The 12,870-nt window shown below is 40.6% G+C and overlaps 1 protein-coding gene across 1 annotated transcript; it reads right to left on the bottom strand.

The window, feature by feature from the left end:
* Positions 1 to 864: 864 nt before the first annotated feature.
* On the bottom strand, positions 865 to 8,576 carry cwf19l1 (CWF19 like cell cycle control factor 1). Its single transcript, XM_047389344.1, has 14 exons — positions 8,417 to 8,576; positions 8,176 to 8,260; positions 8,014 to 8,098; positions 7,437 to 7,538; positions 6,080 to 6,294; positions 5,891 to 6,006; positions 5,484 to 5,568; positions 5,081 to 5,233; positions 4,486 to 4,648; positions 3,889 to 3,968; positions 2,883 to 3,092; positions 2,354 to 2,473; positions 2,161 to 2,258; positions 865 to 1,357 (listed from the first exon to the last, which is right to left on the bottom strand). Exons 1-14 carry the CDS (start codon positions 8,560 to 8,562, stop codon positions 1,213 to 1,215), a joined length of 1,803 nt encoding a protein of 600 aa, XP_047245300.1. The 5' UTR covers positions 8,563 to 8,576; the 3' UTR covers positions 865 to 1,212.
* Positions 8,577 to 12,870: the final 4,294 nt, after the last annotated feature.

The raw sequence follows: 12,870 nt of genomic DNA, 5'->3' as shown, positions 1-12,870 counted from the left end.
ACTCATAGTAGTTTTAGGTGTTTAATCTTTTTGTTGTATGTTCTTGATGCAGTTGTGACATTCTTTGAAAATAGATTTTTCCCGTTACCAAAGGTCATATTTTGCTCTTGACCTTCAAGTGTATCTCTTTTCATAAATATCTGTAAGTTTTATATTTTATAATAGAAAATCCCAAACTGGGCCTCTAAGTTAGCAAGTGCAAGTTACTTGCAAGACTAATAGTTGCCCTCTCAACAGATTCTCCCACCTGAACTAAAGATGACTGCAGCTCCCCCAGAGTTACCATAAACCTTTCCTTTAATGCTGTCCTTGCCTGGCAGTTTAGAGTAACCTCGGTATTGTGGCACCTTGTGAATACCTGCATCATTACACCCATAAGAGTATATAGGAGGATGATGTTGGAAATATACAAGAACAGTGAGATGGTGGTGAGGTGTGTGGTAGGAGTGACTAATAGCTTGAGTTTAAACTGGTGCAAGTGCCTGGAGAAGTGGTGGTATGGACAAAATTGTAGAACTGGGATCCTTTAGGCAGGAGGATATGTGTAAGGTTGGTATAACAAAAGAATACTAGATATGAGCAGATGATGCACAGTGGGACCTTCTCAAGAAAGAAGCCAAAAGCAGTAGAGATGCAAAGAGAAACTTGCTGATGATCATATTTGGCCAGTTTACAGCTTAATTACCACTGACTGGTGACCAGTTGGAATCTTTTCAGTGAACACACCATACATAAGCACAGTCATCTTGTGATAAGAAACACTCTTCAGTGTGGGAGTTGTTACTGTGAGAAGTTCTTTGTTTTCTTTGGAACATATCACTTCAAATTTGACAACCAGTTTTTATCATTTAAAATTAGATAACATTGTTTTTAAAAACATTTAATGTTGCATTGAATACAGAAAAAAGAAAAACCAGAAAAAAGTTCACTAACAACTTGTGAATGATTCTGACAGTTCAAAAATTTAAAAAGTTTTACTTGTGATTCACAAAATGCTGTAAAATGTACAAAATAAATTGTGTGAACTTTTCTTTGATTACAAACCCCACCTGTCCTCTTAAACCTAAATAAGACAACCCAGCACAATGAAAGTACTGTGCAAACCTGATGCTTCAGACTCCATTTTAGAAGTTAAAGAATACACTGAAGGTCCCCACAATGCATCTTGTCGACCGTAGTCTTCACATCAACAGGTAAACAAGCGTGTGCGTTTTAATCTTCCCAGGCAAAGTCATATGGCTGGAAATCGTCTCTAAGCTGTTTGCAGCTTTCCTCCTCTTCCTCTCGGCTCTGTTTGCACTCCTTCCAGTCAGCTCGAGTGGGGATGTTCAGCACCGCCTCACTGGCTAATACCTCCCTGCGTACAAACACAAACAATTGTTTCCACCAATACTGAATCTTTTTTTACTCTTCTTTGTCTCGGCTCACCATTTAATTGCGCAATTTGAGGAATAATCAACTTGTTTTTATACATGCATTTAGATCAGTCTTGGTGGAAGATTAGCTTGTTTTATTTACCAAGTGTCAGTCACAAACCTTATAAGCTCTCTGGCGCCCTCTCTGGCAATGCTCTGCAGTAGAAAGCCATGACAGGAAGACTGCACACTGGTCACATTTAGACCCAGTGGTCTTTTAATTTATAGGAATCACTTAAAATAATAGATCATCTTTTGGTCTATTCTTTTTTGATTAATTATGGCAAACTGTCACATTAGAAATAAGTATTTGCCATTTATGTGTTGTCATACGTCTTCAGTCACCAACAAGAGAGGAGAATAAAAAGTTGAATATTGGCCACTTTTCTGTGATATCAAAGCAGGTTTTTGAAACTTTGCATTAGAGTGTTGCCAAGGGAATCACATCTGGTGCCCTCTGAGAGGTGAGAGACACGGTAGGTGCCTTTTACGCTGGTGGTTGATGGTTTCTGATGATCACAACCTTCAGAGATCGTCAAATTGGTCAAACAGCTGGTAACCGATAAGCTAATGAAATTTAAAATAAATCCAATAAAAGCGATGATTCTCCAATCTATTAAAGATCAAGAAGAAGCTAGATGAATGGTCACAATGATTAAACCTTTCAGTCCCCCCTGCAGTTTGACCAGTAAAACAGTGAAATATTTTAGGTTTAGTTTATAATTAAGTACATGTTGTTTCCCACCTTCCAAACTGCAGAGGAAAGTTTTTCTGTATCCGGTAATAGAGTTTCTCCCCAGAGTCCAGCTCCACATAGAAGTAAGGAGTCCCTGGGGGAGCAATCTAAACGCAGACATTACAAAACAGTAACTATTCAGCTGAATGTCCATTCAGTATGATTTGTATTTGTTTAAGTCTCTGATTTCTGGTGCTCTTACCTGTTTGAGGTCTGTGTGTTGAGGAATCTCCATCAGCTCCATGTTTTGCTCCTGAGCCTGGACCATAAATGCCTCCTTGATGTCCTCAGTGGTGCAGCGGTTGAGCGGAACGGGAACGACCTGAACAGCAAAGGTGTGAAACACAAAAGTAAACATCTGGTACGATGCCAGAGGTAAAATATCCCAGGAGGTATCAGATCATTTTGATGAAAAGTGTTTACACAAATTAGGGTCCTCATTGTTGAAGATATGCCGATAATGAGAATGTGCCATTTTAATAATAAAATACAAACTTGCTTTTTATTCTAAATCAGACCCTAAATGTTTCAATGGGCACTTTCAGTTTGATTGTGAAGAATGTTTTTATTTTATTTTATTTTTTCTGCCGTTAATCTATAGTTCTGTAAAAACCTCTGAGCTAGGAGCTGATTTTCTGAAACCTACATGTAATGTCTCCCAGGTTTTAACAGATAATTCAGTGTTTAGAGAAGGTCAGCATGACGCAGAACTCCAGAAGTTGGTGTTTTACCTGAAGCTGCAGATGTTGACTCCTGTAGTTCCTCTCAAACAGAACGCAGCGTTCTCCTTTGCTCTTGTAGAAGTTCCTCAGGGCCGACTTGTACTTCTCCATCTCCTCCACCACCTCGGAGCTCAGCTCCACCACAGACTGGTAGTGGCCAATGGGAAGGATGAGCACGTGGCGGGGAGTCAGGGGGCCTTTAGCCAGAGCCAGGTAACACTGCCCAACAGAGATGCAGCTTTATTCCCTTCAAACTGGGCAGCACATCTGGATTATCTGAAATCTGACTTGTTAAACTGCAGTTGAGTTGGATTTTTGTTTAGAAACCCCATTTTAAACTGAATTGCCCAGTACTTCCAGCTCCATGGACTGTTTCCACCTGACATGGATCTTCTGCATTCCCACTAACATCTCAAAACCTCCAAAGAGTAGAAAACCCAGTCTGCTTAGGTGCCCATACCTCATGTTCCTGGGTTTCTCAAAAGGTACAGGTGTTGGGGTTTTTCCTTGTCATAATTTCAAATTAAGACTTAATTTCATGTGTTGTTCACCCATTTGCCCCTTTTTTAAAGGGTAAAATTCCCAGTCTGGACTTTGACTAGGTCATTCTAACACATGAAAATGCCTTAAACCATCCTATCCTATCTCTGGCTGTATGTTTAGCTTCATTCATGTTCCCATTAACTCAGACTAGCTTCCCTGTCTCTGCTGAACAACATGATACCCACAGCATGATGGTGCCATCACCATGTTTCACCGTTGGGGATTTTGTGTTTAGGGTGATATGCAGACTTACAAATGAGGATATAATAATTGAGGTAATATGAAAGCTAACAATAAGCTACTTAGAAGGAAGACCACCAGTCAGGTTGTGGTAGGGTAGAAAAAGGTTGAAAGGGGGTATGAACAACTTTGAACTAAACTGTTAAGACTTGCATGATTTCTGGATTTAGAAGACCAGCAAGTCCCCTGGAGATATTGTGTTAATTTTTAAATTCCCAGGGTGTGAACCTACGTGTGTTCCTATGCTGACAACGAGATGTTTCTCCACTTGAGGACTGGCCAGACAAAACCAGCAGGGACCAGTAGGCTGTGCTGCACACAGGAAAAAAAGGTTGATGTTAAAACGCAGTAACCCAGTTCATGCTTGCTTGGAATCCTTTACAGGCTCTTAGACACGTTTTTGGGCTTTTAGTGTTTATCGGTGTCTCATTTACTAGAGTAAAATCTCTAAATTTGTTTCTACAACCCGTGGCCAAAGATCTGGATGCTCAGCTTTAACTCAGGTGTTTAACCAACAAGTCTGAAGCTCAGTTAGTGATATAAAGGTGATAAAACAGCTAACATTCTTGTTTTCTAAACCGGATCAGATGTTCTTGCAGGTTCTTTCGGTCAACTTGGAGAATTTTCACTCTCTCTCTTATATCTGGGATTCTTTTTGCAACAAAATAAAGGAACCAAGCGAAAGATCTTCCTCATTTTTGACTAAGTTGTTGTATAAAACTTCCATATTATTAACAGAATGAGATGTTCCACAGTTTTTCTTCCACTCCTCCTAATGAGAACACAAACATATATGGTAGTTTTGAGCTTCCACATCGTTTCGACTCACGATGACGGCGGGGTTGTTTGTGCTGCCCCTGATGATGCCCATCTCCGTCACGCCACTGGTCTCGACCTCGTCCGTCTCCGTCCGAAGGCCTCTTCCTGCCACGGCCCCAAGAGCCCCCCCCCCGCTTCCCGCTCAGGTCAAAGAAGAACTGGTGGACTGGCTCCTGGACAAACATCGGGGTAAAAAAAAGGCCATTTATAATGATCCTAGAAGTGGAAAATTAAAAATAAAATTCATAAATGCTGCTTTTTTTTAACAGGATAGATGTAGATGGAGCTATTTCCACCAAGAAATGCAGTTTATTAGATGAGCATAAAACGTGAAAATTAAAGACTAGCGAAACACATTCAGAGTAAAATCAGGCCCAGTCCAAGAAGATCAAATACAGATTTTGGTTGGACTTTAATCTAATTTTCACACAAATAAAACTAGTCAAAATGAGATGATTTAGGAAATGAAGATTGGAAAAATGCTATAAAAGCTTTCAGGTTTTAATTCACATCCCTACAACACTATAAAAAGGTTGCTTGGCTGCAATAAAAACCATATTTTAAGGATTTTTGTTGCACATCCATGATATTAGCTGTTTTTTTACCTCTTCTTCTACAGCGCTGAATGCTGGTTTCTGTGTGTCCGTCTTGTCTTTGGCTGGGCGTCTGTAGGGACTTTCAGTCACATCCTGTGGCTGCTTCACCAGCTCCATCGGATCCATGTTCTTCATAGGGATGATGTTGAAAGCATATAGGTACTGCAAAGAGGACTAAGATGCTAAGAAACTGGAAAAAAAAATCTACTTTTTTATTTCTTATGGGATATAAATAAGTAAAATTGTAGTTAAGGTGTTAGTGTTCAGGTTTTCTGTAGATGCTCTGGGTGGAAATCTGTAATTTATGACATGAATGCTGCAAGTGAAGGAGCAGATTTCAGTCTATACAGATATAATATTATTCAGCTAATGTAGAAAAGCCTTGACTTAAACATACAGAGGACACACTTACCTTCTTCTTGGCGGGGTTGTTGACAGCTGCCAGGGCGATGAAGCGGCTGACGTGCTGAGCGTTTTCTTGTAGAACCACATGATTCCTGAGAAAATGAGAACCCAGAAACTCCACAGTCATCTGTAGTCAGAAATAGTCCATCTTAAATCACTTAATCGTCTCAGCAGAATGATGACTATCTGAGGGGCAAACGGCTTTAAATCATTGTCTACTTGAGTTTACTCTGAGAAATCAGAAGACAAGAATGGGTCACCATCAGTCAGGATTTAAACCAGAAGCTGCTCCTTATTTCCTTGATTTTCAAATATTTTTCATCCGAACCGGTTTTAGTGCCCGCCAAGAATCAGAACCTTGTCTGGAAGGGGTTAATAAATTAAAATATAGCCTTTTTCAGCTTTGCAGTGTACCTGTATGGGAGCCTTTCGTAGTGAGCGCCCTCTAGTGCAGCAAAGTGGTACCGTGGTTTGAGTTTGTCAGCGAGGCTGGCAATGGAGCCACTCCCACACGACTTTGTGTTCACTTCCTGTGACACAGATTCAAAAAAACTTCAGTTTGAAACTTAAATGGTCTCTATATTCACCAGAACTCTGGGTTACCGGGTTGTTTCCATAGTGCCACACCCCTCGAGGCCACTGCGATGTCAGCAGGATGTCGACGCCTCTGAACTTGGAGCTGCCGGTCAGCGACGTGACGAGCGCCGACAGGTCTTTGGAGGTGAAGCAGTGAGCCGGGGCCGGTTCCTGCAGGGCCTCCTGACCACTGACGTAGGCTAGCTGCAGTCCTGACGCGCCCGTGAACACACCACGACGACCTGAAACCCAGAACGACGCCTTCCAGGTTTACTTCAGACATCTCAGACAATCACATTCATTCGGATTGAGGAGGAAGGTTGAAACATTTAAACTTTTATTTGATATTTAGATTAATACTTTAGAAAGATACGCATGTTGCAGCTTTAAAGTCATCAATTAGGATTTAAAAGTACCACAACACTCTAAACAGATTCAACATTTTGGGATTATTGTTAGGAAAGTACATTTTATCAGAGGGCAACATGCAGACTGAAAATGACAGAATCATAAAAAAAATTCATTAATAAAGAGTTATCAATAAATTCTATTTAAAATTCTAAATATATTGATTTATCCCTATTTCTATTCACTAATTTTTCCTTTTATTTCATTTAACAGAACATTTTTAAATTAATCTTTGTGCATTTTGTTTAAATGCATTTTATATGATAACATAAAAGATAGAAATGGAAAATAAATAAGTCTGGAAAAACAGAGCAGGAATTTTTTTTTGAATTTTAGATACTCAATTTAACCTCAAATACATTTTATCATTATTTACAGTAATTATATGAAAATAATATAACACAAAAAATATAAATGGAAAAAAAAACCTCAAAGGATTAAAAATATTTTCAAAAAACGTGTTTTAAACTAATTGTATAATTCTGAATGAATTATTGATTCGGGCCATTTCATCCCTCCATATTAATCCAGTCCAGATGCAGATGAGTTTGAAACAAATTGGTATCTAAGATTTTATTTGTATATATGTGGATCCATTTTTGAGTTTGCCAGACCCGGCCCTCCATAGCCCACCCAGGTGTGAAAGAAGATAGAAAACAAGCTATTGAATTTCATTTGTGTATTTCTGCTTGCATGTTTCAGCCATACATTTGAATCCAGGCAAATGTTTGAGGATAAAATGAAGCTGTTCCTAATGGGATTTTTTATTTCATTTGTATATTTTTGCATGGATGACTGATTTTTTTTGTTGTCTCTGCCCTTGATATTAATAATCTCCAGAGGATAAAATAAAGCATATTTATAATGGTTAATGGGATTCATTTTGTCATTTGAATATTTTTGAGTGCATTAATGATTTTGGCAGTCTCAGTCTTGTCTTATGAGAGAAGTGCAGATCTGATCTTTGCAGTCTTACCTAAATACGTGATGTTTTCAGCCAGTTCAGAACCGTCAGAATTGGGGAAGTTCTTCACTGTCTCCTGGCTCGCTGCCCCCAGTATGTAAGTGTGGATCGGAGCTGGAAAAAGTCCACAAAATGAACTTTTGTATTCCTTAATTTGACTGAATGAACTCAACAGCATCCAGATAGATTCTGTGTTTCAGTCTAATGAAACCCAAGACTAAGTGAATGCCCACAATTCATAAGTGTGCATCACTTCAGAGCCTCATATTCACAGTGAAACATGTTAGTAGCAGCATCATGATCTAGGATTGCTCGTCTTCAGCTCAAACAGTTTTTTATGGTGAATTTCTTTTCCTGATTAAAGTTTGAATTTCTGGGTTCTAGGTCAGATGGTGGTAGATCATTTCTACAACTATGGACCACATAAAGGTTTTTAATTCAACATGGTCTCATTTATTAGGTCACAGCGGTGCCTGTTCACTTTGGTTGCCCAAAAAACGTCCAGGATGAGCCACTAAAGATCAGGTAAAACTTTCTAAAATCCTTTCTGAACATGTTCATGATGGAATTATTGGGGTTTTCTTCTCACCTTTCTTAGCTCCAGTTTCGTACTGCTGCCACTCTACTTCAGCTTCTGGTGTTGTTCCAAAAAACTCTCCAACACAAAGCAGCAACTGCAAGGAAACATCACATCTAATGAGGCTGACAGGAAGTGTGTGAGGAGAAACAGTGGTAATAAAACCAGACTTACATCAAACTGTCCGGTTTTCTTCTGGATGGCCTGAACTCTGCTGAACAGAGAGCTCAGTCTGCCTTCAACGTCCCCGCACACCAAGCTGTGAACACACAACATCCAGACTGCTTTTACTGCAACACATCTTACTTTAGCTTATTTACTGCACGATAAAGAGCAAAACACATCTAATTTAAATCATATAAAACCTCCATGGGTGACATTTCATCGCATAAACCTCCTAGGAGGTCAAACTCACACTCTCACTGGCTGATCTCCCATATTTTGCTGCAGTCCGGCTCCAGAAACCGTTTGGATTTTAGCAGCGTTAACGTATCGTCCGTCCACAAAAAAAGGTCCGAGCGAAACAAACGCGGAATGGATTTCTAGCAATGTCTGACGCATATTTCACAGATAAAAGTACACAATTATGACATAAATTACAAAGACGAGAAGTTGTATTTATTTAGAAGCATTGTCTTTTTTGTTAAAGTTAGTTAAATAAATTATTAATATAAAATCTTATGTTCGGGTTGGTTGCCAGGTTTGCTTCTCTTGCACCTCAGAATCAGCTTTAATGTAAGATTGTTGCACAAACAAGGAATTAGACTTCGGTGTCAAGCGCTCACAGCATGCAGACAAAAGGTATAAGTACAGGTCCTTCTCAAAATATTAGCATATTGTGATAAAATTCATTATTTTCCATAATGTCATGATGAAAATTTAACATTCATATATTTTAGATTCATTGCACACTAACTGAAATATTTCAGGTCTTTTATTGTCTTAATACGGAGGATTTTAGCATACAGCTCATGAAAACCCAAAATTCCTATCTCACAAAATTAGCATATCATTAAAAGGGTCTCTAAACGAGCTATGAACCTAATCATCTGAATCAACGAGTTAACTCTAAACACCTGAAAAAGATTCCTGAGGCCTTTAAAACTCCCACCCTGGTTCATCACTCAAAACCCCAATCATGGGTAAGACTGCCGACCTGACTGCTGTCCAGAAGGCCACTATTGACACCCTCAAGCAAGAGGGTAAGACACAGAAAGACATTTCTGAACGAATAGGCTGTTCCCAGAGTGTTGTATCAAGGCACCTCAGTGGGAAGTCTGTGGGAAGGAAAAAGTGTGGCAGAAAACGCTGCACAACGAGAAGAGGTGACCGGACCCTGAGGAAGATTGTGGAGAAGGGCCGATTCCAGACCTTGGGGGACCTGCGGAAGCAGTGGACTGAGTCTGGAGTAGAAACATCCAGAGCCACCGTGCACAGGCGTGTGCAGGAAATGGGCTACAGGTGCCGCATTCCCCAGGTCAAGCCACTTTTGAACCAGAAACAGCGGCAGAAGCGCCTGACCTGGGCTACAGAGAAGCAGCACTGGACTGTTGCTCAGTGGTCCAAAGTACTTTTTTCGGATGAGAGCAAATTCTGCATGTCATTCGGAAATCAAGGTGCCCGAGTCTGGAGGAAGACTGGGGAGAAGGAAATGCCAAAATGCCAGAAGTCCAGTGTCAAGTACCCACAGTCAGTGATGGTCTGGGGTGCCGTGTCAGCTGCTGGTGTTGGTCCACTGTGTTTTATCAAGGGCAGGGTCAATGCAGCTAGCTATCAGGAGATTTTGGAGCACTTCATGCTTCCATCTGCTGAAAAGCTTTATGGAGATGAAGATTTCATTTTTCAGCACGACCTGGCACCTGCTCACAGTGCCAAAACCACTGGTAAATGGTTTACTGACCATGGTATCACTGTGCTCAATTGGCCTGCCAACTCTCCTGACCTGAACCCCATAGAGAATCTGTGGGATATTGTGAAGAGAACGTTGAGAGACTCAAGACCCAACACTCTGGATGAGCTAAAGGCCGCTATCGAAGCATCCTGGGCCTCCATAAGACCTCAGCAGTGCCACAGGTTGATTGCCTCCATGCCACGCCGCATTGAAGCAGTCATTTCTGCAAAAGGATTCCCGACCAAGTATTGAGTGCATAACTGTACATGATTATTTGAAGGTTGACGTTTTTTGTATTAAAAACACTTTTCTTTTATTGGTCGGATGAAATATGCTAATTTTGTGAGATAGGAATTTTGGGTTTTCATGAGCTGTATGCCACAATCATCCGTATTAAGACAATAAAAGACCTGAAATATTTCAGTTAGTGTGCAATGAATCTAAAATATATGAATGTTAAATTTTCATCATGACATTATGGAAAATAATGAACTTTATCACAATATGCTAATTTTTTGAGAAGGACCTGTATATCAACTTTAGAGGAAATACAGGATTAAAAGTAACAGTTTGTACGTGTAGTTACAGCCAATTTTTTTCGTTTTAAAGAAAGAAAAAGGCAGGTTGTGGAAGTGTAAATATGCTTATTTTGTTTCAGAGCAGAGCAGCTGACTACTCTGAGAGTAGGGTGTTCGTGTTCATCAGATACAACCTGGGGAAAAGAACTTTCTGTGGTGGATGAGTTTTGCAAATAGAGCTCTGTAGCGCCACCTGAAGGTGAAAGGCTTAGCAGTTTGTGTCCAGGATGTGCGGGGTCAACAGAGATGTAAGCTGCCCTTTTCCTGACCCTAGACCTGTACAAGTCATGGATGGAGGTAAGCTCAGCCCTGATGATTCTCTCTGCAGACCTAATTGTTTGTTACAGTTTAGACCTGTACAGTTTTGTGGATGTGCAGAAGACTGAGGGGGTGCTCTCTGGAAGTCTACTGTTATCTCCAAGGTCTTAAGCAGGTTGAGCTCCAGGTGGTTCTGACCGCACCAGTGGACCAGCCAATCCCACTTCTGTCTGTATGCAGACTTGTCATGGTTCTGGATCAGACTAATGATGTCAGGAGTTCCACAGATGGGTCCACTTAGGGGGAGTCATATGGGAGGAGAGTTGGGAGAGAACACACCCCTGGTGGGCTCCTGATGGTTCTTGTGCAGGAGATGATGCTCTCCAGCATCACCTCCTGCTGCCAGTCCTAAATAGATTTCTGATTTGTTTGTTATAAAAATGTTTAATTGGCGCCTGCCGTAGCAATAAACGCATTGCATGGAGGCAGCTATTACTGTCCACCTCTAAACAGGTGGAGATCGCTTCTGGGGACCAAGGACTGGAGGAACTTTGAGAGGTCTGACCGCCAACAGGGTGCGGTAGCTCGGACAAACCTCTCCTGTGCTCCAATCAGGCAGATCAGCTCTGCTGCGCGCTGGCGAGCTAAAACAAACACTGGCACTTATCTCAACCAGTTTCTAACTTTCAGCTCCTTTAATCTAAATTAAGGAAGAGGAATGATTACAGAGATCAGCGCTGAGGCTCCCGTCTCAGACTGTCGCCGTCTGTTAGAGGATGACGAAGAGCCCCGATAGAAGGTCACATGTAGTTTTATATCTGGGACTCCGATGCAATGGATGTTCCCTCCCTCAGTGTTTATCAGTAGACTATGTGTCACCATTGTGGTGTCTATCTGGTATGTTGTGTAGTAACTGGTGTCCATCCTTAATCTAAGTGTGCTGCTGCATTCTAATTCAAACCAGTTACAGCCTGCTCCACCATCAAACCCAGTGCCCCAGCCACAGATCATTCATGACAAACCTTTGGCCATTTATCCTTGTAATGTGTGTCGATGAGCTTTCTTATCCTATTCTAACAAAAGGAAAACATTAGAACTTATACTTTATATCATTATGGTATAAATGGGAAAAACTGCTATGAGTCATAGAAATAAAGGTTATCCTTAACAGGTTGATATGGCATAGTTTGGGGCACAATGGTCCAGCAAAATATCAGCGCCCCAGAAACTGTCGCCTCTTTCGTACTTGATGTCGCACTCGCCCTGCGTCTGTGCAGGGCGGTTATTAAAAACTAAACATTCATAAAATAAGAAATGCCTAAGCCAGCAGTCCACTGTGGATTTCCCCTGTTGCCCCGTATGCCAGTTTGCCCCTGGCTGTGAGTCACTTCACTAAATGGAGACCAAACACGTTTAAATCAAAAATGCACCAGAAACCGAAACCCGAGTCCAGTCCATGTGAAAACAAGTCCAGGCTTAATTATGCAAGGATATTTGGAAAATACCGGCTCGTTTTGCATCTGGTTTCATACCGTCGCTTAGTCTGGTGGTTCTTTTGCTTGATGTTGAGAGGATGGGAAATCTCCAACACGGACATAAAATGCTGTACAAATTTGTCAAGATCATATTTTCTCCTCTGAGATGCGTGTCGTGTTTTCATGTAAGCTGCTTCTATCGGTGAAGCAAGTTATCTTTCAAAACCAATCCCATATATAGAATATCGATGATGTATTACAGATAATTCCAGTTCCCACGGTCCCTGAATGCAACAGCTGAGAATATGTCCTTCAGCTGCTGTGTTGAGCTGTCAGTCATGATTCTGAGGCCCCGCCCCCCACGCCAAAACAGGGCCGGAAGTTTGAAGCTGAAAAAAAAGTTTGAAAAAAAAAATTTGAATCTAAAAAGTAGTTTTGAACTTTTTTTTTTTCCAGTTTGACATGTTTGTTTTTTTTCAGTTGCAAAACTTTTTTTCCAGTTTTCAAATTTATTGGGGGGAAGTTCAAAATAATTTTTCAGGTTCAAATGTCTTTTGTTTGAACAAACTTTATGGCCCCAATTTAGCTCCATAAGGTTTCTTTATTATTATGATTATTCTTTCCTGTGAGAAGATCAAACTAATTTTAATATCCCACAAAGATAACC

Source organism: Girardinichthys multiradiatus, chromosome 17 (genome assembly GCF_021462225.1).
Source record: "Girardinichthys multiradiatus isolate DD_20200921_A chromosome 17, DD_fGirMul_XY1, whole genome shotgun sequence".
Lineage (NCBI taxonomy): Eukaryota > Metazoa > Chordata > Actinopteri > Cyprinodontiformes > Goodeidae > Girardinichthys > Girardinichthys multiradiatus.
Note: the sequence above shows the minus strand (reverse complement) of the source record. Positions and strands in the feature narration are given on the sequence as shown.